Genomic DNA, 24,871 nt, shown 5'->3' with positions numbered 1-24,871 from the left:
GTGTAGAAATGCAGCAAGACCCGGACAATATCCAGGCTTGGGCTGATAAGTGGCAAGTAACATTCGCGCCACACAAGTGCCAGGCAATGACCATCTCCAACAAGCGAGAATCTAACCATCTCCCCTTAACATTCAATGGCATTACCATTGCTGAATCCCCCACTATCAACATCCCAGGGACCAGAAACTGAACTAGAGTAACCATATAAATACCGTGGCTACAAGAGCAGGTCAGAGGCTGGGAATCCTGCGGTGAGTAACTCACCTCCTGACTCCCCAAAGTCTGTCCACCATCTACAAGGCACAAGTCAGGAGTGTGATGGAATACTCTCCACTAGCCTGGATGGGTGCAGCTCCAACAACACTCAAGAAGCTCGACACCATCCAGGACAAAGCAACCTGCTTGATTGGCACACCATCAACAAACATTCACTCCCTCCACCACCGACGCACAGTGGCAGCAGTGTGTACCATCTACAAGATGCACTGCAACAACGCACCAAGGCTCCTTAGACAGCACCTTCCAAACCTGCGACCTCTACCGCCTCGTAGGGCAAAAGCAGCAGATGCATGGTAACATCATCACCTGCAAGTTCCCGTTCAAGTCACATACATTTGCGAGGAGCAGCCTTGATAGAACGGGGTGCGGAGCGGACTTTCAGCTGAGCGGTCAATTTCAGTAAGTTACAAGTTAATCCCTTTTTTGTTTCGGAGGACCGGGGACTGCTGGGTAGGGGAAAACTATTTATTTGGGCAGTTTTAAAATCTTTGTCTTTTGCGAGGAGCAGCCTTGATAGAACGGGGTGCGGAGCGGACTTTCAGCTGAGCGGTCAATTTCAGTAAGTTACAAGTTAATCCCTTTTTTGTTTCGGAGGACCGGGGACTGCTGGGTAGGGGAAAACTATTTATTTGGGCAGTGGCAGTACCCGAGACACTACACGTGTAGTGTCTCCCACCCACCCTCCTCCTCTAACCAAAAAAAAAGGACTCTAGGGTGTTGATAAGGTAAGCTTTTTATTTAAAACTTCAGTCCGTCGGATTGCTAAGCGAACAAGTTTTGACTTTTTTTTTTTCGTTTGGTTTTTCAGTAGATTTATTGGGAATCTAGAATAGTGGGAATGGAGGTAAAGGCAGTTGTATGTTCCTCCTGCAGAATGTGGGAGGTAGGGGTCGCCAAGAGTGTCCCTGCTGACTGCATCTGCGGGAAGTGCACCCAACTCCAGCTCCTCGCAGACCGCGTTAGGGAACTGGAGCTGGAGCTGGATGAACTTCGGATCATTCGGGAGGCGGAGGGGATTATTGACAGGAGTTATAGGGAGGCAGTCACACCTCAGGTAAAAGTAGGTAGATGGGTTACCGTCAGGGGAAGGAAAGGGAACCAGCAGGCAGTGCAGGGATCCCCTGTGGCCGTTTCCCTCAACAACAGGTATACCGTTTTGGATACTGTTGGGGGGGACGACTTACCAGGGGTAAGCAATGGGGTGCAGGTCTCTGGCACAGAGTCTGTCCCTGTTGCTCAGAAGGGAAAAGGGAAGAGGAGCAGAGCATTAGTCATTGGGGACTCCATAGTTAGGGGAACAGATAGGAGGTTCTGTGGGAACGAGAGAGACTCACGGTTGGTGTGTTGCCTCCCAGGTGCCAGGGTACGTGATGTCTCCGATCGTGTTTTTGGGATCCTTAAGGGGGAGGGGGAGCACCCCCAAGTCGTGGTCCACATAGGCACCAACGACATAGGTAGGAAGAGAGATGGGGATTTAAGGCAGAAATTCAGGGAGCTAGGGTGGAAGCTTAGAGCGAGAACAACCAGAGTTGTTATCTCTGGGTTGTTGCCTGTGCCACGTGCTAGCGAAGAGAGGAATAGGGAGAGAGAGGAGTTGAACACGTGGCTGCAGGGATGGTGTAGGAGGGAGGGTTTTGGTTTCCTGGATAATTGGGGCTCTTTCTGGGGTAGGTGGGACCTCTACAAACAGGATGGTCTTCACCTGAACCAGAGGGGTACCAATATCCTGGGGGGGAGATTTGTTAGTGCTCTTCGGGGGGGTTTAAACTAAATCAGCAGGGGAATGGGAACCTAAATTGCAGTGCCGGTGTACAGGCTGTTGAGAGTAGTGATGTAGGGGATAAGGTTACAGGGACGCAAGAGGGCACTGGCAAGCAAGAACTTGGTTTAAAGTGTGTCTACTTCAACGCCAGGAGCATCCGGAATAAGGTGGGTGAGCTTGCAGCATGGGTTGGTACCTGGGATCCTGATGTTGTGGCCATTTCGGAGACATGGGTAGAGCAGGGGCAGGAATGGATGTTGCAGGTTCCGGGATTTAGATGTTTCAGAAAGAACAGAGAAGAGGGTAAAAGAGGGGGGGGGTGTGGCATTGTTAATCAAGGAAAGTATTACAGCGGCAGAAAGGACGTTTGAGGACTCGTCTACTGAGGTAGTATGGGCCGAGGTTAGAAACAGGAGAGGAGAGGTCACCCTGTTGGGAGTTTTCTATAGACCTCCGAATAGTTCCAGAGATGTAGAGGAAAGGATAGCGAAGATGATTCTCGACAGGAGCGAGAGTAACAGGGTAGTGGTTATGGGGGACTTTAACTTTCCAAATATTGACTGGAAATACTATAGTTCGAGTACTTTAGATGGGTCTGTTTTTGTCCAGTGTGTGCAGGAGGGTTTTCTGACACAGTATGTGGACAGGCCAACCAGGGGCGATGCCACATTGGATTTGGTACTGGGTAATGAACCCGGCCAGGTGTTCGATTTAGATGTAGGTGAGCACTTTGGCGATAGTGATCACAATTCGGTTAGGTTTACCTTAGCGATGGGCAGGGACAGGTATATACCGCAGGGCAAGAATTATAGCTGGGGGAAAGGAAATTATGACGCGATTAGGCAAGATTTAGGATGTGTAGGATGGGGAAGGAAACTGCAGGGGATGGGCACAAACGAAATGTGGAGCTTATTCAAGGAGCAGCTAATGCGTGTCCTTGATAAGTATGTACCTGTCAGGCAGGGAGGAAGTTGTCGAGCAAGGGAGCCGTGGTTTACTCAAGAAGTTGAAGCGCTTGTCAAGAGGAAGAGGGCGGCTTATGTTAGGATGAGACGTGAAGGCTCAGTTAGGGCGCTTGAGAGTTACAAGCTAGCCAGGAAGGATCTAAAGGGAGGGCTAAGAAGAGCAAGGAGAGGACACGAGAAGTCATTGGCGGATAGGATCAAAGAAAACCCTAAGGCTTTCTATAGGTATATCAGGAATAAACGAATGATAAGAGTTAGAACAGGGCCAATCAAGGATAGTAGTGGGAAGTTGTGTGCGGAATCAGAGGAGATAGGGGAAGCGTTAAATGAATATTTTTCGTCAGTATTTACAGTAGAGAAAGAAAATGTTGCCGAGGAGATTACTGAGATACAGCCTACTAGGCTAGATGGGATTGAGATTCACAAGGAGGAGGTGTTAGCAATTTTGGAAAGAGTGAAAATAGATAAGTCCCCTGGGCCAGATGGGATTTATCCTAGGATTCTCTGGGAAGCCAGGGAGGAGATTGCAGAGCCGTTGTTGTTGATCTTCAAGTCGTCATTGTCGACAGGAGTAGTGCCGGAGGACTGGAGGATAGCAAATGTTGTCCCCTTGTTCAAGAAGGGGAGTAGAGACAGCCCTGGTAATTATAGACCTGTGAGCCTTACTTCGGTTGTGGGTAAAATGTTGGAAAAGGTTATAAGAGACAGGATTTATAATCATCTTGAAAAGAATAAGTTCATTTGCGATAGTCAGCACGGTTTTGTGAAAGGTAGGTCGTGCCTCACAAACCTTATTGAGTTTTTCGAGAAGGTGACCAAACAGGTGGATGAGGGTAAAGCCGTGGATGTGGTGTATATGGATTTCAGTAAGGCGTTTGATAAGGTTCCCCACGGTAGGCTATTGCAGAAAATACGCAAGTATGGGGTTGAAGGTGATTTAGAGCTTTGGATCAGAAATTGGCTAGCTGAAAGAAGACAGAGGGTGGTGGTTGATGGCAAATGTTCATCCTGGAGTTTAGTTACTAGTGGTGTACCGCAAGGTTCTGTTTTGGGGCCACTGCTGTTTGTCATTTTTATAAACGACCTGGATGAGGGTGTAGAAGGGTGGGTTAGTAAATTTGCGGATGACACGAAGGTCGGTGGAGTTGTGGATAGTGTCGAAGGGTGTTGTAGGGTACAGAGGGACATAGATAGGCTGCAGAGCTGGGCTGAGAGATGGCAAATGGAGTTTAATGCGGAGAAGTGTGAGGTGATTCACTTTGGAAGGAGTAACAGCAATGCAGAGTACTGGGCTAATGGGAAGATTCTTGGTAGTGTAGATGAGCAGAGAGATCTTGGTATCCAGGTACATAAATCCCTGAAAGTTGCTACCCAGGTTAATAGGGCTGTTAAGAAGGCATATGGTGTGTTAGCCTTTATTAGTAGGGGGATCGAGTTTCAGAGCCACGGGGTCATGACGCAGCTGTACAAAACTCTGGTGAGGCCGCACCTGGAGTATTGCGTGCAGTTCTGGTCACCGCATTATAGGAAGGATGTCGAAGCTTTGGAAAGGGTGCAGAGGAGATTTACTAGGATGTTGCCTGGTATGGAAGGAAGGTCTTACGAGGAAAGGCTGAGGGACTTGGGGTTGTTTTCGTTAGAGAGAAGGAGGAGGAGAGGTGACTTAATAGAGACATACAAGATAATCAGAGGGTTAGATAGGGTGGATAGTGAGAGTCTTTTTCCTCGGATGAGGATGGCAAACACGAGGGGACATAGCTTTAAGTTGAGGGGTGAAAGATATAGGACAGATGTCAGAGGTAGTTTCTTTACGCAGAGAGTAGTAGGGGCGTGGAACGCCCTGCCTGCAACAGTAGTAGACTCGCCAACTTTAAGGGCATTTAAGTGGTCATTGGATAGACATATGGATGTAAATGGAATAGTGTAGGTCAGATGATCGGCGCAACATCGAGGGCCGAAGGGCCTGTACTGCGCTGTAATATTCTAATTCTAATTCTAAAAAAAAAAATACCATCGTGACTTGGAACTATATCGCCATTCCTTCACTGTCGCTGGGTCCAGATCCTGGAACTCCCTTCCTAACAGCACTGTGGGTGTACCTACCTCACATGGACTGCAGCAGTTCAAGAAGGCAGCTCACCACCACCTTCTCAAGGGCAATTAGGGATGGGCAATAAATGCTGGCATAGCCAGTGATGCCCACTTCCCATGTATGAATTAAAAAAAATTATTCAGCAACTGTGAAACATTGTTTTCTGCAATTTCTTTTCCTTCATTAATCTCTAGCCTTCCCTGTATCTCTGTGATCACATCCTTTACTAACAAATGTGTACTAATTTAGATTAATTCTAAGCACAAAAGACTTCGAATTTTTTTTCATGCAGTTATTAGAATAAGGAATGCAATACAAGTGATGAAGCAAAAAACATTTCACTGGTATTAGATAAAGTTAAAAAGTTGAACACTACAGGGAAAGTGCAATGAAATAGCATTAGAAATCATAATTCTGATGAAGTGCGAGTACAGGCATTGGTATAACCACAGCTCAAATTATCTGTGTTAAGTTTCCTATGATTCTGTTGCTACTTGGTTGAGATGAGCAAACCTAACACAGCACATGGCAGAGAATAAACCAGGTATTATCAGGTCTTTGAAGCTCTGTCTTAAACGGAGTAAAAATCTAAAGCTGCATTTAACACAAGTCTTTGGAAGAGGAAGACATACAAGAACCTAAGAAATAGAACTGACTAGGTCATTTGGCTGTTGGTGCCTACTCTGCCATTCTCATCTCAGTCCACGCCTTAGTCTGAGGCTGTAATCCCATATTCCAGATTCTCAAGGCAGGAGAAACATTTTCTCAGCATCTACCCTGTCAAGTTCTTAAGAATTGTATATGTTTCAATTAGATCACCTCTTATTCTTCTATAGTCCAGGGAAAATAGGCCTAGTCTACTCAAGCTCATAGGAGGGTCTTTTCATCCCAGGAATCAGTCTAGTGAACCTTCATTGCACACCCTCTAGTGCAAGTACGTCCTTGCTTAGGTAAGGAGACCAAAATTGCACACAATACTCCAGGTGTGGCCTCACCCATGCCCTGTATAATTGTAGTAAGAATTACTTAATTTTATACGCCAATCCCTTTGTAACAAAAGCTAACATACCATTTGCCTTCCTAATTGTTTGCTGTACCTGCATGTTAACTTTCTTTGATTCATGTACAAGGTCCCTCTGAATGCAAACATTTCTGGTCTCTCACCATTCAAAAAATATTTTGCTTCGTTGTTTTTCCTACCAAAATGGATAGCTTCACACTTCACCGCATTGTTTTCCATCTTCCACATTCTTGTCCACTCATCCAACCTATCTACATCGTTCAGCAGCCTCTTTGCGTCCTCGCTGCTTACTTTCCCACCTAACTTTGTACTGTCAAACTTGGATACATTATATTTAGTCCCCTCATCCAAGTCATTAATATAGATTGTAAACAGTTGAGCCCCAAGTACTGATCCTTGCAGTACCCTTCTAGTTACAGACTGCCAACCTGAAAATGTCCTGTTTGTTCCTACAGTGTTCTGTCCATTAACCAATCTGCAAACCATGCTAATATATTAACCCTAATCCCAGGAGTCCTAACTTTTTGTAATAACCTCTTGTGCGGCAGTTTATCAAATGCTTTTTGAAAATCCAAATACACTACATCCACTGATTTCCCCCTTATCTGTCTTACAAATTATATCCTCAAAAAACTCTCAACAGATTTGTCAAGCATGATTTGCCTTTCACAGACATAGACACGGAGAGATACAGCACTGAAACGGGCCCTTCGGCCAGAGTCTGTGCCGAACCACCCATTTATACTAATCCTACATTAATCTCATATTCCCTACCACATCCCCACCATAAATCAGTGTTCATTCTGCTTAATGGTATGATTTTCGAAGTGTCTTGTTATCACCTACCTAATAACAGATTTTAGCATTTTGCCTACTACTGATATTAGGCTAACTGGCCTACAGTTCCCAGTTTTCTGTTTTCCTCCTTTCTTATATATTGGGGTTATATTTGCTACCTTCCAATCCCTGGGAACTATTCTAAAATCTAAGGAATTCTGAAAGATCAAAATCAATGCATCCACTATCTCTGCAGCTACCTCTTTTAAAACCATAGGATGTAGGTCGTCAGGTCCAGGGGATGTGTCGCCACTCAATCCCGTTAATTTCTCCAGTGCTATTTCTTTACTTATACCTTATTCATTCTCACAAGATCCTTGGTTCCCCATTATTTCCAAAATGTTTTTTGTATGTGCTACTATGAAGACAGATACAAAATATTTGTTTAATGTTTCTGCCATTTCCTTATTTCCCATTATAATTTCAAATGTCTCTGCCTCTAAAGGGCCAGTATTTACTTTCACTAATCTCTTATTTACATACCTATAGAAATGTTTACAATTTTCTTGCTAGACTACTCTCATTCTCTTTCTGATTAATTTCTTGGTGTTATAAATGGATAAACCAAGACAACTGAAGCAAGACAAAGTTCCAGGTCTAGATGGTTTCCATCCAATGATAGATGACAAACTTGGGAATGTTTTCATCTCCCAAATCTAGTTGTATTCAGGGACAGTAGGAGAGGATTGGAAGATAGCAGGGTTTCCACTACTGTTGGGAAAAAAAGGAATGGAAACCATGAAGTAACTACAGGCCAATGTGCTTAATACAGTAGTAGGAGAACACAAGAAATTAGGAGCAGGAGTAGGACATTAGGCCCCTTGAGTCTGCTCCACCATTTGATAAGATCATGGCTGATCTGATTGTAGCCTCAATTCCACTTTCCTTTCTCTCCCAATAACCCGCGACTCCCTTGTCGATCAAAAATCTAACTGCTAAAAATCATCACCACAGTGTGAGCACTTAGATAGTTAGCATGACTTTGTAAAATTGGCAATCCCATCACATACATTCTTTCTGCACATCCCCTTCATGCTTCCCATTTAGACTACACTGCCACGACCAGTTCATAATCAGATATTCAAAATGCAAAAAAGGTTGCAAGCCCTCGAAAGTTAAACACAACATGGACACCTCTAACATCTGGATGAGAAACATCCGTCTGAAATGGGCTGGTTTGTGCTGTCAGGACTAGACTATAATGTGACTGAAATCCATGTTAGAACTCAAACAAATTGTCTTGGGTTAAACTGGAGACCGGCTAAATGCCAAGACCTAAGTTTCTTAAAACTTGATGGGGTTCGGGGGAATAATTAAATTTGCCATTTTGGCACCTACCTTACTATTGTCTATCTCAAACAAAGTCCAAGTGAATGAAATCAGTGAATGCAGAAACAATTGGAAACTGCGACGATTACACTGAAATTGCAGCAGTTAGTCACTAGCAGTTCTCTTTTCTGCCAAATTACTTTTTCCCCATATTGCGACTAAAAGGGCAATTGCTCCCAAGCCTTCTATTAGGGTTTCTCGGAGTCAAATGCAAGGAATTTTGTAAAGAGTCGGCAGAAGGTGACTGTTTCTCTTTCCCTGATTTTTCTCTTCCCAATGAGGAAGTGGCTAGCTTTCATAAGCGCCTAGTTCTATGACTCTAACTGTGTGACGGAAACTAGGTTTATAGCAGCTCTGGGTAAACCACATGTCCTACGTCTTGGTGCTCCACGCAGCATATGATCCCTGCATTTGCCCACTCTGATTTGAAATGGTCAATTATAAAGTTTAATTTATCCCTGCCTCAATGTTTCATAGCTAGAGCTATTTTTATGAACCCTGACAACATAGTCTAAAACTGTTGAGCCTAGGTATAAATTCTGGCTGCGGCAATGCATAACAGATGAAAGCAATCATGACCAGACTAGTACCCATATGTTGGAGTGGTGTCGTGGTAATGTCACTGAACTAGTAATCCAGAGGTGCGGGCTAATGTCCTGGGGACACGGGTTCAAATCTTACAGCAGCTGATGGAATTTAAATATTAATTAATTGACTATTATTTACAAAGAAATCTGGAATTGATGTAATGGTGCCATGAAACTGTCGTAAAAACCCACCTAGTCCTTTAGGGAATGAAATCGACCATCTTTACCTGGTCTGGCCTACATATACCTCCAAACCCACAGCAATGTGGTTGACTCTTAAATTCTCTCTGCAATAGCCTGGCAAGCCACTTAGTTGTCAAAAGCAACTACGGATGGGTAACAATTGCTGGCCTTGCCAGTGACGCCCACAGTCCACGGAAGAATTTATTAAAAATCACAAGACATGTGATTTACAGACACCGACAGCTACAGTTTATCTAAATTTCATGGCTGGCTGAAGGATACTGTGACATGCTGAAGATCGAGCAGGCCACATGCTATTTGTGCTCTGTCAATTTAAAATGCCAATAATATTAACAAGAGCCCTTTCAAATGTCTTACATGTGCCTATTAAATAGATATTTGATTAAAAAAGGAGGCCACTTTTCAAATTAAGACCAGCACATTTCAGCAGTTGGCAGAACATCCCAAGATAATTTTTGTGCCTTAGTATTTTGGGTAAATGCCCGAGCAGAAATACTTACCAAATGTCTGTGAGCACCGCTAACAAACAAGAGAATCACCAACATACAAAGAAGTTGAAAAGATAAATAAATTGCGCCATTACATAACACATAATAGTCAATCTACAAAATTATTTTAAAATGGATGAAAAAATCTGAAGATTTGCAACTTTAAAATTAAAACACAAATATTACACAATAAATTGCCCCTAGTGTAGGTAGGTGGTAGGAGAATGGTGGGAATGTGGTAGGGAATATGGGATTAATGTAGGATTAGTATAAATGGGTGGTTGTTGGTCGGCACAGACTCGGTGGGTCGAAGGGCCTGTTTCAGTGCTGTATCTCTCTATGACTCTAAGGGACATAGACACTCAACAACAGTGCATTATGGACATCTACAGACAGTGATGAAATATTCCCAATATAATGCAGAGGTGCAAATAAGTTTTATTCTATACATCAGATCATGGGCTCTTTCATATTTTGTACCCGAGAGGAAGTAATTCAGCCAGGAGATCAGTAGAAGCAGCCAGTGTAGATCAGAGAGCTCAGGGGTGACGGGTGAACGGAATTTGATGCACGTTAGGACACTGGCAGCAGAGTTTTGGATGGCCTCAAGTTTACAGAGGGTAGAACATTGAAGGCCGGCCAGGAGTGTGTTGCAGTATCCAAGCCGAGTGATAACAAAAGCACAATAAGGGTTTCAGCGGCAGATGAACGACAGCAGGGACGGACTCAGGCATTATTATGGAGGTGGAAATAGGAGGTCTCAGTGATGATGCAAATATGTGGTTGAAAGCTCATCTCGGGATCAAATATGGCACCAAGGTTACTAACAGTCTGGTTCAGCCTCAGACAATTAGGAGGAAGAGGGATGGAGATGGTGGATTGGGAGCAGAATTTGTGGCAGGAACTGAAGACAATGGCTTCAGTCTTTCCAATATTTAACTGGAAACAAGTTTGAGTGAACAAGTGGTGTTGAACTAAGAAACATGAAAGCAAGCAGGCAAGGCAGAAATATAGGCTTCCCCCACTTACAAAAAAAAAAGTTACATATTAGTATCAGAAGAATTTTTCTTTTGGTAAATCTATGTCAACATTCAAGGTAATTTGTACCGTAATGATGAACTTGCATTACTGACATCCTCACAGGCAGCAGACCATAACGGGAGTCCAGGTTGATTAAGGTTAGCTTTTTCGAGCTTAAATTTGAAATATTCAACAGTTATTAATATTTACCATTAATTTTGAACCTCAGCATCTTTGGGATCTACTTCTTTGATCTGTTACTACTGCCCCATTCTGGTAGCTGTATTATAGTCTCCAGATAACAGCTGACAGCAAAGAGTTCCAATGGAAAAAGGTCTGAAGTGTTTGGTTCGTTCTGAAGCACGTCTCACTCTCCTCACAAGCATAAAGCCCTTCAAGCTGTCCAAAGTGATGATACAGATTTCCAGATGTGGAAGTTTTTGCACTGCTGTACTCTTGAAATCTGTTTGCCTGGAGCCAGCTGTCTGTTCAACAGACTATTATTTCTCTAAAGAGCACGTTCCATAAAATGTAATTTAATAAAGGGAATTAATTCCTTAATCCAAGAGTGTCTAACATGTGGCCCTAAATTTAATTTAATAACAAAATTCATCCTTTAATCCAGAAGCATCAATACAAGGCCCAGGGGGCAAATCTGGCCTACAAGCTCCCTTAATCCAGCCCTCACTTCTTTTCATATTAAGCGGCAAAGCTGATTTGAACTATGGCTCAGCTGTGGCTCTTTAAACCTCAGCTAGCCCAAAGGACTAGGAAAGGTTGAAGCCTGATTGATGGCAACAGTTCTTTTGCACAATAGTCCGCCATCTCAGGTGGGTTTAAGGAACAGAAACTGAAGCTGCCTAGTTTTCAAATTTAGCATGGAAGAAGAATGGGAGCGAGGATTACAGGACAAAAGGACAGTTGGAGGTGTGTGGGGGAAGGAGGTGAGAGGAGAGGAGAGTTTGAATTCTTTGTTAAGTGGTTGAAGGCTTGGAACTTTCATTTATGAGTGGTCTTGCTTATTTTATGTATGGGATCTTGCTGTGTATGCATGTGTGGTATGACCTGTTTTATGCATGGACTCTCACCTTTTGTATCCATAAGGGCCTAGTTTTTTTTTTGGTGAATGGGAGTCTTGCTTTATGCATGGAGGGAACTGCAACACTTTTTTGGGTTGAGTTGACTTTTTCATATGGACGACTTGGCTTCCTTTCCGTCAATGGAGTTTCTTGACTTGTGTATGGGGGAGGGGGGGGGGGGCGCTCAGATTTCTGCATAATCAAGCAAACAGCACCCCCCCCCACCCTACTTAATTTAACCAGCTCCAACAGGTTAGACAACCCTGTCTTTATACATTTGCCTCTTCCTCTCTCCACCCTATGAGCTAACTGGAGCAGAAAACATACACAGTCTATTATGTTTGCCAAAGTACTCTGCTCCTTGGAAAAGCATAGGCTGCATCTTCTCTGCATTTTGGGAGGATAGGGGTGATGGGGAGAGGAAGTATACCAACTGTGTGTTTGCATCATACTGAAGTTGATGTCAGAATCATATAAAAGTCAACTTAAGATCCATGCAAATTTAAATTTAAAAATGTCACATTAATAAAAGACCACATTTAAAGTGTCTCAACTGTTGTTGAAGTTGGGATTCTGCATCATGAAGTCCTTACTACATTTACATACTTTCAACAAGTGAATTAAATTTTAAAAAAGGAACAAAAATGAAAGATTTACATGAAGAAGGTCCCCAATATCTATGGGGCAGGGAGTATTGAGCAAGCATATTATTGGCACGTACAGGTAGATTGCAGACACAACCCACCCACAGTCAAGTGTCATCCAGAAATACCCGAACCACTGCTGGACCTCCAGAGGCTCCTCAGAAAGTCAACACATTACAGGAATCGCAGTGCCTCCAGCATGCAGTGCAAAAATATACGTAGCAGACAAGGCTCAGTACCTTGTTTATAGGCAAACTAGAGCTGGATGGTTTTAATCTGATAAATATGGTTTTAAAAGCAGCTTGAATAATTTGTCTTGATGCATGATACAGCAGAACAGATGGCTTGCCACACAAAAAGTTTTACAAAAAGAACACTTCTGCTCACCTGGAGGGTGTTCAGCGGATCATTTACTCACCGGTGTTCAGCAGGGATTTCATGTCCAGTTCTGTAAATGTGAGACAGTAGTGCTGGCCTGCTGGCATAAGGACACCCACAAGTGCACTGGAAGATCCTCCCACAATCCTCAGCATGTCGTTTCAAGTCCCTTTCTGTGCCATACGAGTTATTACATTTGTCACACTTGTGTTTCTTTTCAGCATGAATTTTCATGAAGTGCTGGAGACAAAGAAAATGGCAAAGAGCAGCTTAAGCTACAACATCTAAATGGGATAGACAGCCTTGACTGCATACAACCCTCATCCTTGCCTCGTTACCTCCAGACTTGACTATTCTAATAATTTCCTGGTTGGCCTCCCATTTTCCACCCACATTGGCTTCCGCTCTAGTTACGCCTCATTTTTAAGATTCGCATCCTTGTTTCCCAATCCCATAATGAACTTGCCATTCCCTATCTCTATAGTGTAGCTTCCTCCAGTCCAACGACCCTCAGAGATCTCAGCACTCCTCCAATTCTAGCCTCCATTTGAATTGCTTTACCATTGGTGGCCGTGCTTTCAGCTGCCTAGGCCCTGAACTCGAATTCCCTCCCTAAACCGCTCTCCCTCTCTCTCCTCCTTTAAGATGCTCCTTAAAACCTACCTCTTTAACCAAGCTTTCAGTCATCTGTTCTAATATATCTTAATGTCGCTCAGTGTCAAATTTTGTTTGATAATACTCCTGTGAAGTGCCTAGGGATGATTTGCCATGTTTAAAGGTGCTTTATAAATGCAAGTTGTTGTTGTGGTACAAGAACACACTGGCTCAAGAAACAAATGTCCAGTACTGGCTCCAGATAGTTGACTGATGTAAGAAGTTGAGCTTTCATGAATTCTTGTCATTATCATGTAGTTACAAGATCTCCACCACCATCCCTGCCACCCCCACTCCATAAAAGTCAAAGCAGTCTATGAGCAATCAAAAGATGGTTAAAGTTTACAAATATACAAATAAGCTCAAATCCTCTTAAAAGTGCTGGTCTGAAGCTGACAACCCAATACTCAACCCAGACACCATGTGCTATTTCTGCATGATTCAAAATGCCAAGTGAAGAAGTTAAACCTAAAAACGGGATTGCAGGTTAGCAGTGCTTACCTGTTTAACAAAGGCAAACTGGGAAAACGGTCTGTTCGGTCCTCTTGGACAACCTTCAATTGGGCAGCAATACAGTTTTTGAACAGACGACTTCAGATCTTTCCTAACCGTTGGATTAATGCTGCAGTCCTGCAATTGGAAGCAAACACCAACAAACAAAATGCAACTATTTAACACAATCTTTCTCTACATTGTTTTATTCACGGTCACACACCACTATGACACAAGCTACAATTTTGCTCTCCAGTCCTGCAGCAATTTTTTTTTAATTCATTCATGGGACGTGGGCGTCATTGGCTATGCCAGCATTTATTGCCCATCCCTAATTGCCCTTGAGAAGGAGGTGGTGAGCTGCCTTCTTGAACTGCTGCAGTCCATGTGAGGTAGGTACGCCCACAGTGCTGTTAGGAAGGGAGTTCCAGGATTTTGACCCAGAGACAGTGAAGGAACGGTGATATAATACCAAGTCACGATGGTGTGTGACTTGGAGGGGAACTTGCAGGTGGTGATGTTATCATGCATCTGCTGCTCTTGTCCTTTGAGGTGGTAGAGGTCGCAGGTCTGGAAGGTGCTGTCTAAGGAACCTTGATGCGTTGCTGCAGTGCATCTTGTAGATGGTACACACTGCTGCCACTGTGCGTCGGTGGTGGAGGGAGTGAATGTTTGTAGATGGTGTGCCAATCAAGCAGGTTGCTTTGTCCTGGATGGTGTCCAGCTTCTGGAGTGTTGTTGGAGCTGCACCCAGCCAGGCAAGTGGAGAGTATTCCATCACACTCCTTACTTGTGCCTTGTAGATGGCAGACAGGCTTTGGGGAGTCAGGTGGTGAGTTACTCGCCGCAGGATTCCTAGCCTTTGACCCGCTCTTGCAGCCACGGTATTTATATGGCTACTCCAGTTCAGTTTCTGGTCAATGGTAGCCCCTAGGATGTTGATAGTGGGGGATTCAGCGATGGTAATGCCATTGAATGTCAAGGGGAGACGGTTTGATTCTCTCTTATTGGAGATGGTCATTGCCTGGCATTTTTGTGGCGCAAATGTTACTTGCCACTTATCAGCCCAAGCCTGGATATTGTCCAAGTCTTGCTGCATTTCTACATGGACTGCTTCAGTATTTGAGGAGTCGCAAATGGTGCTGAACATTGTGCAATCATCAGCGAACATCCCCACTTCTGACCTTATGATTGAAGGAAGGTCATTGATGATACCCTGAGGAACTCCTGCAGTGATGTCCTGGAGCTCAGATGATTGACCTCCAACAACCACAGCCATCTTCCTTGTGCTAGGTATGGCTCGAACCTGCAGAGAGTTTCTCCCATGATTCCCATTGATTCCAGTTTTGCTAGGGTTCCTTGATGCCATACTCGTTCAAAATTGCTGCCTTGATGTTTAGGGCAGTCACTCACCTCACCTCTTGAGTTCAGCTCTTTTGTCCATGTTTGAACCAAGGCTGTAATGAGGTCAGGTGCTAAGTGGCCCTGTCGGAACCCAAACTGGGCATCACTGAGCAGGTTATTGCTAAGCAAGTGCTGCTTGATGGCACTGTTGATGATACTTTCCAGCACTTTGCTGATGATTGAGAGTAGATAGATGGGGCAGTAATTGGCCAGGTTGGACTTGTCCTGCTTTTTGTGTACAGGACATACCTGGACAATTTTCCACATTGCCGGGTAGATGCCAGTGTTGTAGCTATACTGGAACAGCTTGGCTAGGGGTGCAGCAAGTTCTGGAGCACAGGTCTTCAGTACTATTGCCGGAATATTGTCAGGACCCATAGCCTTTGCAGTATCCAGTGCCTTCAGTTGTTTCCTGATATCACGCGGAGTGAATCGAATTGGCTGAAGTCTGGCATCTTTAATGCTGGGAACTTCAGGAGGGGGCCGAGATGGATCATCAACTCGGCACTTCTGGCTGAAGATTGTTGCAAATGCTTCTGCCTTATCTTTTGCACTGATGTGCTGGGCTCCCCCATCATTGAGGATGGAGATATTTGTGGAGCCACCTCCTCCAGTTAGTTGTTTAATCGTCCACCACCATTCACGACTGGATGTGGCAGGACTGCAGAGCTTAGATCTGATCTGTTGGTTATGGGATTGCTTAGCTCTGTCTATTGCATGCTGCTTATGCAGTTTGGCATGCAAGTAGTCCTGGGTTGTAGCTTCACCAGGTTGACACCTCATTTTGAGGTATGCCTGGTGCTGCTCCTGGCATGCCCTCCTGCACTCTTCATTGAACCAGGGTTGGACTCCTGGCTTGATGGTAATGGTAGAGTGGGGGATATTCTGGGCCATGAGGTTACAGATTGTGGCTGAGTACAATTCTGCTGCTGCTGATGGCCCACAGCGCCTCATGGATGCCCAGTTTTGCATTGCTAGATCTGTTCGAAATCTATCCCATTTAGCACGGTGATAGTGCCACACAACACGATCGAGGGTATCCTCAATGTGAAGAGGGGACTTCGTTTCCACAAGGACTGTGCGGTGGTAACTCCTACCAATACAGTCATGGACAGAGGCATCTGCGGCAGGCAGATTGGTGAGGACAAGGTCAAGTATGTTTTTCCCTCGTGTTGGATCCCCAGACCCAGTCTAGCAGCTATGTCCTTTAGTACTTGGCTATCTCGGTCAGTAGTGGTGCTACCAAGCCACTCTTGGTGATCTAAATTGAAGTCCCCCACCCAGAGTACATTTTGTGCCCTTGCCACCCTCAGTGCTTCCTCCAAGTGTTGTTCAACATGGAGGAGTACTGACTGAGCTGAGGGAGGGCAATGGGTGGTAATCAGTCGGAGATTACCTTGCCCATGTTTGACCTGATGCCATGAGACTTCATGGGGTCCTGAGTCGATGTTGAGGACCACTGTGCAACCACCTCTGCTGGGTCTGTCCTGCCGGTGGAATAGGACATACCCAGGGAAGGTGATGGCAGTGTCTGGGACATTGTCTGCAAGGTATGATCTTACATTGTTATACCATCTGGAAAAGGAAGATATCTCTCATAGTATTAGGCACACAGAAAGGGTTCTTTGATGAACAGATTCATGCATAATGAAGCTACCAACCGATCATAATGCCCTTGGATCAGAATGTAGATGGAGTCCACTGTAATCAATTTAAAACATGTATTTTATTCATACAAATAAAAATATTTTGGGTTATTGCATTCACTTACTATTAAAGAATGATTGGAAGACAAATTCTATCTCACCCAACAAGACATCATTAGCTATTGCCAAATCATATTTCCTTCAGAAGTCAAATGTGCTTCAGAACTCTAGTAAAAAAAAAAAATCACCTGGAGCTACATATCCTGCATCCAAAAAGCACTCAAAACATTACACGTCCTGGGCACTGCTCATTTCTCTATCAACAGATTCCACAGAGCAAGACCTAGGCCAGCAAACAACAAAGTAATTGTGGGAAACTTTGGAAACAGACCTTCACAACTCACCCCTGACCCCAACCAGACCATCACTAGACAGGGAGGAGCAAGTTGATCCTAGATGGAAAATTAAAAGCACATCACTAACCTTTCCTAAGTACGGCAGAATGATCCAATCTAACAATGATTCTGTAACAGACAGAACAGCCCCCTGTGCACCTGTTTCCAAGTATATTCCCAGCTCCCGGAACCCATGAGTGCACTCTATCGTAAATGCCATTTTAAACTGATTGCAAAAACCACCGTATGATCTAACTCAAGAATCATCAACTTTCAATGGTGACATGTTTGGCTGCTTCCCTGTTTTAATTTATAATGCTTGGTTTCATGAAATAAAATTGGACTTAAATTGCGACAGAATTAAAAAAACAAAATAATGCTGTAATGGCTCAACTTTAGCTATAATTGCAATCAGATTGCAGCAATTTTAATGTTTAAAATATTACAAAAAGCACATTTAAGATTCCAATTTTAAAAAAATTGCTTTCTGCTTGCTAAATTGAAGCATATACAACTCATGCATAGAGACAGCCATTAAAGGTTCGAACTCACCCAGTACTTTCAGCTTTTAACTTGAGAGATTTTTCATCCTTTCCAGAAGTTATATTTCATTCATTTGGAACTCATTCAACAAACCTATCCTAAACCCCTGAAGCTAAAATAAGCTTCATATCATCCTTCAAGAGGAAACTTCCAGGAATAACTCCTATGTTTAGATCTTTTAAGAATGTGAAAAATGCCAGACTGTTGAACTGTTGTTGGCTACACATTGAAGCCCTGGAACTTGGAAGTATTGTGACCTGTGAGGGGGACAGTGATGGACTTCAAGAGGATATAGTAGGGCTAGTGGAATGGGTGAAAACGTGGCAGATGAAATTTAATGCAGAGAAGTGATACATTTTGGTAGGAAGAATGAGGAGAAGCAATATAAAATAAAGGATACAATTCTAAAGGGATGCAGGAGCAGAGGGACCTGGGGGCATGTGTGCACAAATCATTGAAGTTGTCTGGGCAGTTTGAAGAAGTGGTTAATAAGGCACAGGGGAATCCTGGGCTTTATAAATAGAGGCATAGAGTACAAAAACAAGGACATCATGGTGAACCTTTATAAAACACTGATTCAACTTCAATTGGTGTACGGTGATCAATTCTGGGCACCACACTTTAGAAGGGATGTGAAGGCATTGGAGAGGGTGAAGAAAAGATTTATGAGAATGGTTCCAGGGATGAGGGACTTCCTTTACATGTATAGATTGGAAAAGCTGGACTGTTCTCCTACAGGAGAAGGTTGTGAGGAGATTTGATAGAGATGTTCAAAATCAAGAGGGGTCTGGACAGAGTAGATAAGATGAAACCGCTCCCATTGATGGAAGGGTTAAGAACCAGAAGACACCAATTTATCGTGAATGGCAAAAGAACCAAAGGCGACATGAGGAATAACCTTTTTTATGCAGCAAGTGCTTAGGATCTGGGCTGCACTGCCTGAGAGTGTGGTGGAGGTAGATTCAATCGTGGCTTTCAAAAGAGAATTGAACAATTATCTGAAGAGAAAAATAATACCTGGAATGGGTGGGTTGTCTTATGAGGAAAGGTTGGACAGACTGGGCTTGTATCCGCTGGGGTTTAGAAGAGTAAGAGGCGACGATTGAAACATACAAGATCCTGAGGGGTCTTGACAGGGTGGATCTGGAAAGGATGTTTCTCCTTGTGAGAGCATCTAGAACTAGGGGTCACTATTTAAAAATAAGAGGTCACCCATTTCAGACAGAGATGAGGAGAAATTTTTTCTCTCCGAGTCGTGAGTCTTTGGAACTCTCTTCCTCAAAAGGCAGTGGAAGCAGTCTTTAAATATTTTTAAGGCAGAGGTAGATAGATCCTTGATAAGCAAGGGGGTGAAAGCTGATCGGGGGTAGGCGGGAGTGTGGAGTCGAGGTTACAATCAGATCAGCCATGATCTCATTGAATGGCGGAGCAGGCTCAAGGGGCAGAGTGACCTACTCCTGCTCCATGTTCATATGATTGTAAAATCATTTACAGGGAAAAGGCGGGGGAGTGGGACTAGCTGAGTTGCTCTTGGGCAGAGTTGATTTGGACATGACGGGCCAAATGGCCTCCTTTTGTGCTGTAACCATTCTATAATTCATTCTACACAAATTAGGCTTGTTTTCGCTAGAATTTAGAAGGTTAAGGGGTGATCTGATCAAAGTCTTCAAGATATTAACAGGAAAAGACAGGCTCGATAAAGATAAACTATTTCCACTGGTTGGAGATTCTAAAACTAGGGGACATAGTCTAAAAATTAGAGCCAGACCATTCAGGAGAGGGGCTAGGAAGCACTTCTCCACGCAAAGGGTGGTAGAGATTTGGAACTCTCTCCCACAAACAGCAGTTGAAGCTAGAACAGTTGTTAGATTTAAAATCTGAGATAGATTTTTGTTAAGCAAAGATATTAAGGGATACGGGCCAAAGGCAGGTATATGGAGTTAGGCCACAGATCAGCCATGATCTCATTGAATGGCGGGACAGGCTTGAGGGGCTGAATGGCCTACTCCTGTTCCTATCTTCCTATGTTCCTATAACTGAACATTCACTTGAAATTCTCAGAACATGATAAAGCAATATCCACTTTCTTTGTTAAAATGCATTAGTATACTCACTTATCAAGGATTTTTAAAAAAAAAGTTAAGGAATCAACCTTCCTAGCCGGTCCCTTTGCTGAGTCTGCTAAAATGGCAACAGCAATCCCATCAACTCAGTGCACTAAATAACATTAAATCAATGGCTTATCAATGAGCTTACATGCAAAATGACACAAAGGCAATTTGCTGTACATGGTGAAGCACTTTAGAATATTTCTGAAAGTAATGAGAAGGTATTACACAAATCACATTTGCTTTGCCATTCAGCTTGCAACTATTTTGAAGTTAATATATATTATTTTAGAGTCATAGGGAGACACAGCACTGAAACAGGCCCTTTGGCCCACCAAGTCTGTGCCGACCATCAACCACCCATTTATACTAATCCTACATTAATCCCATATTCCCTGCCACATCCCCACCATTCTCCTACCACCTACCTACACTAGGGGCAATTTACAATAGCTAATTTACCCATCAACCTGCAAGTCTTTGGCTGTGGGAGGAAACCGAAGCACCCGGCAGAAACCCATGCGATCACAGGGAGAACTTGCAAACTCCGCACAGGCAGTACCCAGAATCAAACCCGGGTCGCTGGAGCTGTGAGGCTGTGGTGCTAACCATTGCGCCGCCCTCATGTTTCAGTGTTCATGTTTCAATCCAAAGTCTAGTGCCACTAACCCCTTCAGATTATACCATGGCACAGATTTCGCCAGAAAGTAACCGAGACACAAGGACAAGGGGCATTCCAACTTCAATGCATGTTCTGTGGCAGTAAGGAAGGTACAAGAGACGTCAATATCCCTGGATTAGGGTTGGGAAAATCAGCCAGGCCTCCACCTCACCACAAACTAGGGATGTCTACCAGAAGTATCATTGGAATCAGCTCAGAATAGCATCAAGGTGGAAAACTCTGCTAATACTCACTGTCTTGGCTCCCAAATAAATGACCACTTCAGTGAAATATCAGATGGTGCTCAACACCCATAAAGCCTCAGCCCAGCAAAGACTCAGCACCTTCAGCATTCAGAGAGGACTAGTTTCGGGTTCGGGTCGAGTCTCTCTTCTGGGGCCAGCATTCGGGTCCGGTCGGGCTGGACGTGGACAGTGCTGCCTTGCTCCAGGAAGTAATCTTCAAATGAACATTCAGGACGTCAAGGCAGGAAACGTGCAGTCCGGCCTCCGCACTGCAGTAAAGCCTGGCTACCCAACCAAACCCGACTACATGTCTTGGATTCAGGTCGGGTTGGGCATTTAAAAAAGTTAAAGGACTTGGGCCCGGGTCAGCTTTTGTGGGTTCGGGTTTTAATTTTATACCCGAGCCAGGCTTTAACTGAACTTGGGAGTGCCCTGGTCTTTCTGATGTAGTACCACAACATAGAGTTTTATTTTTTATATAAATGACACCATTTCACAACACAGAAGAATGCTATTCAGTTCATTTCTTATTCTCCAGCAATGCTTAAGAGCCAGCCACTACTTCCATTTCCCTTCCCGCTTTCCTACATCCTTTAAAATTTCCTTTTCAAATATGCACCCATTCTTTTTAAAAAAGCAATGAATTCCATTTCTGCCACTATTTCATGTCCTAACAGCCCTCTGCATATTATTAAACAAAAATACAAACTTCATCCTTTGTTTCTCGAATACTAAATTTATGCCCTCTGGGTCACCAACTCAAAAGGCATCAGAAATAGTTTTTTCACCATTTACCTTATGAAAACCCCTCCTTAATGTCAACATAGCTTTTAGATTAGAGAAAAAATGAATCAATAAGTCAATCATAGAATTATTCCAGCACAGAAAGCGGCTATTCAGCCCATCAAGCCTACACTGGCTGTCTGCAAGAGCAATTTAGCTGGACCCTTTCTCACAGGGGAAGAAAAGATATACAATGACCCAAATGACATTTGCTAACTGAAATTGCACAGAATTTACAGCACAGAAACAGGCCATTCAATCCAGCTGGTCTATGCTGTTGAGGGAGGAGGAGAAGGGGGGGGGGGGGGGAAGAGGAGGAGATGGGATGGGATGGGGGGGGGGGGAGAAAAAGAGATGGGATGGGGGGGGGGGGGGGAGAAAAAGAGATGGGATTGGGGGGGGGGGGGAGAAAAAAGAGATGGGATGGGGGGGGGGGGGGAGAAAAAGAGATGGGATGGGGGGGGGGGGGGAGAAAAAGAGATGGGATGGGGGGGGGGGGGAGAAAAAGAGATGGGATGGGGGGGGGGGGGGAGAAAAAGAGATGGGATGGGGGGGGGGGGGGGAGAAAAAGAGATGGGATGGGGGGGGGGGAGAGAAAAAGAGATGGGATGGGGGGGGGGGAGAGAAAAAGAGATGGGATGGGGGGGGGGGAGAGAAAAAGAGATGGGATGGGGGGGGGGGGAGAGAAAAAGAGATGGGATGGGGGGGGGGGGGGGGGGAGAGAAAAAGAGATGGGATGGGGGGGGGGGGGGGGGGGAGAGAAAAAGAGATGGGATGGGGGGGGGGGGGGGGAGAGAAAAAGAGATGGGATGGGGGGGGGGGGGGAGAGAAAAAGAGATGGGATGGGGGGGGGGGGGAGAGAAAAAGAGATGGGATGGGGGGGGGGGGAGAGAAAAAGAGATGGGATGGGGGGGGGGGGGGAGAGAAAAAGAGATGGGATGGGGGGGGGGGGGAGAGAAAAAGAGATGGGATGGGGGGGGGGGAGAGAAAAAGAGATGGGATGGGGGGGGGGGGAGAAAAAGAGATGGGATGGGGGGGGGGGGAGAAAAAGAGATGGGATGGGGGGGGGGGGGAGAAAAAGAGATGGGATGGGGGGGGGAGAAAAAGAGATGGGATGGGGGGGGGGGAGAAAAAGAGATGGGATGGGGGGGGGGGGGGAGAAAAAGAGATGGGATGGGGGGGGGGGGAGAAAAAGAGATGGGATGGGGGGGGGGGGGAGAAAAAGAGATGGGATGGGGGGGGGGGGAGAAAAAGAGATGGGATGGGGGGGGGGGGAGAAAAAGAGATGGGATGGGGGGGGGGGGAAGAGATGGGATGGGGGGGGGGGAAGAGATGGGATGGGGGGGGGGGAAGAGATGGGATGGGGGGGGGAAGAGATGGGATGGGGGGGGGGAAGAGATGGGATGGGGGGGGGGAAAGAGATGGGATGGGGGGGGGGAAAGAGATGGGATGGGGGGGGGGAAAGAGATGGGATGGGGGGGGGAAAGAGATGGGATGGGGGGGGAAAGAGATGGGATGGGGGGGGGGAAAGAGATGGGAGGAGGGGGGGAAAGAGATGGGAGGAGGGGGGGGGAAAAGAGATGGGAGGAGGGGGGGGGGAAAAGAGATGGGAGGAGGGGGGGGGGAAAAGAGATGGGAGGAGGGGGGGGGGAAAAGAGATGGGAGGAGGGGGGGGGAAAAGAGATGGGAGGAGGGGGGGGGAAAAGAGATGGGAGGAGGGGGGGGAAAAGAGATGGGAGGAGGGGGGGGGAAAAGAGATGGGAGGAGGGGGGGGGAAAAGAGATGGGAGGAGGGGGGGGGAAAAGAGATGGGAGGAGGGGGGGGGAAAAGAGATGGGAGGAGGGGGGGGAAAAGAGATGGGAGGAGGGGGGGGAAAAGAGATGGGAGGAGGGGGGGGAAAAGAGATGGGAGGAGGGGGGGGAAAAGAGATGGGAGGAGGGGGGGGAAAAGAGATGGGAGGAGGGGGGGGGAAAAGAGATGGGAGGAGGGGGGGGAAAAGAGATGGGAGGAGGGGGGGGGAAAAGAGATGGGAGGAGGGGGGGGAAAAGAGATGGGAGGAGGGGGGGGGAAAAGAGATGGGAGGAGGGGGGGGGAAAAGAGATGGGAGGAGGGGGGGGAAAAGAGATGGAGGAGGGGGGGGGAAAAGAGATGGGAGGAGGGGGGGGGAAAAGAGATGGGAGGAGGGGGGGGGAAAGAGATGGGAGGAGGGGGGGGAAAAGAGATGGAGGAGGGGGGGGGAAAAGAGATGGGAGGAGGGGGGGGAAAAGAGATGGGAGGAGGGGGGGGGGGAAAGAGATGGGAGTAGGGGGGGGGCGAAAGAGATGTGATGAGGGGGGGGGGAAAGAGATGGGAGGAGGGGGGGGGGAAAGAGATGGGAGGAGGGGGGGGGGAAAGAGATGGGAGGAGGGGGGGGGAAAGAGATGGGAGGAAGGGGGGGGGGGAAGAGATGGGAGGAGGGGGGGGGGAAGAGATGGGAGGAGGGGGGGGGAAGAGATGGAGGAGGGGGGGGGGAAAGAGATGGGAGGAGGGGGGGGGGGAAAGAGATGGAGAGGGGGGGGGGAAAGAGATGGGAGGAGGGGGGGGAAAGAGATGGGAGCGGGGGGGGGGAAAGAGATGGGAGGAGGGGGGGGAAAGAGATGGGAGGAGGGGGGGGAAAGAGATGGAGGAGGGGGGCGGGAAAGAGAGTGGGGAGGTGGTTGGGGAAGGGGTTCCATGGGTCTGAGGGGAGGGTCAACACCTACCTGCACCCTGTGCGATTTGACCAGGTGCATGCTGAGGGCCGGCGGGTTGGACAGGATCTTGCCGCAGCCCGTCACTGTGCACAGGATGTTGGTCCTCACCTCCCGGCTCAGCTCACTAACCGATGGCTTAATGATCTGGCAAGTTGGGGTTTGTCCGTCTACTGCTCTTGTTGTCATTGTTGCTTGAGTTTGCGGCTCCTCCAGCTTCTGGTTATCCGAAAGCTGCCTCTCACTCTCACATCCACCCACCGCATACACCGCCATCTTGCCGCTCCCGCACACGCCCCGTAGCTGTCAATCAGGAGTTAACCCGCCTCCCCATCCTTCCCATTGGCTTGCTTCCACTCGCCTCCATACCAGAGTGCACTCAGTCATTGGCTAATTGTCACGTCAATTACTCGTTCATTGGCCTACCCCCATCAAATTTGCCTGATGGATGTATCTGCAATGTCTTATATAAACATTGTTCTTAGATTGAACCCACTTTAATTAATACGTTTTAATGTATTAGTG

The 24,871-nt window shown here is 46.0% G+C and overlaps 1 protein-coding gene across 1 annotated transcript in view; it reads right to left on the bottom strand.

Moving 5' to 3' along the window:
- Positions 1-24,627, bottom strand: part of atmin (ATM interactor) — a 34,022-nt gene extending 9,395 nt beyond the window's left edge. Inside the window, exons 1-3 of the mRNA XM_068049101.1 lie at positions 24,359-24,627; positions 13,842-13,970; positions 12,727-12,926 (exon numbers count right to left, since the gene is read on the bottom strand). Of these exons, the coding sequence (XP_067905202.1) occupies positions 12,727-12,926; positions 13,842-13,970; positions 24,359-24,622 (593 nt within the window). The 5' untranslated portion in view covers positions 24,623-24,627. The remainder of the gene's footprint in view (positions 1-12,726; positions 12,927-13,841; positions 13,971-24,358) is intronic.
- Positions 24,628-24,871: the final 244 nt, after the last annotated feature.

The sequence above is a fragment of the Heterodontus francisci genome, chromosome 17 (genome assembly GCF_036365525.1).
Source record: "Heterodontus francisci isolate sHetFra1 chromosome 17, sHetFra1.hap1, whole genome shotgun sequence".
Taxonomy (NCBI): domain Eukaryota; kingdom Metazoa; phylum Chordata; class Chondrichthyes; order Heterodontiformes; family Heterodontidae; genus Heterodontus; species Heterodontus francisci.
This window is presented reverse-complemented; position numbering and strand designations above follow the sequence as displayed.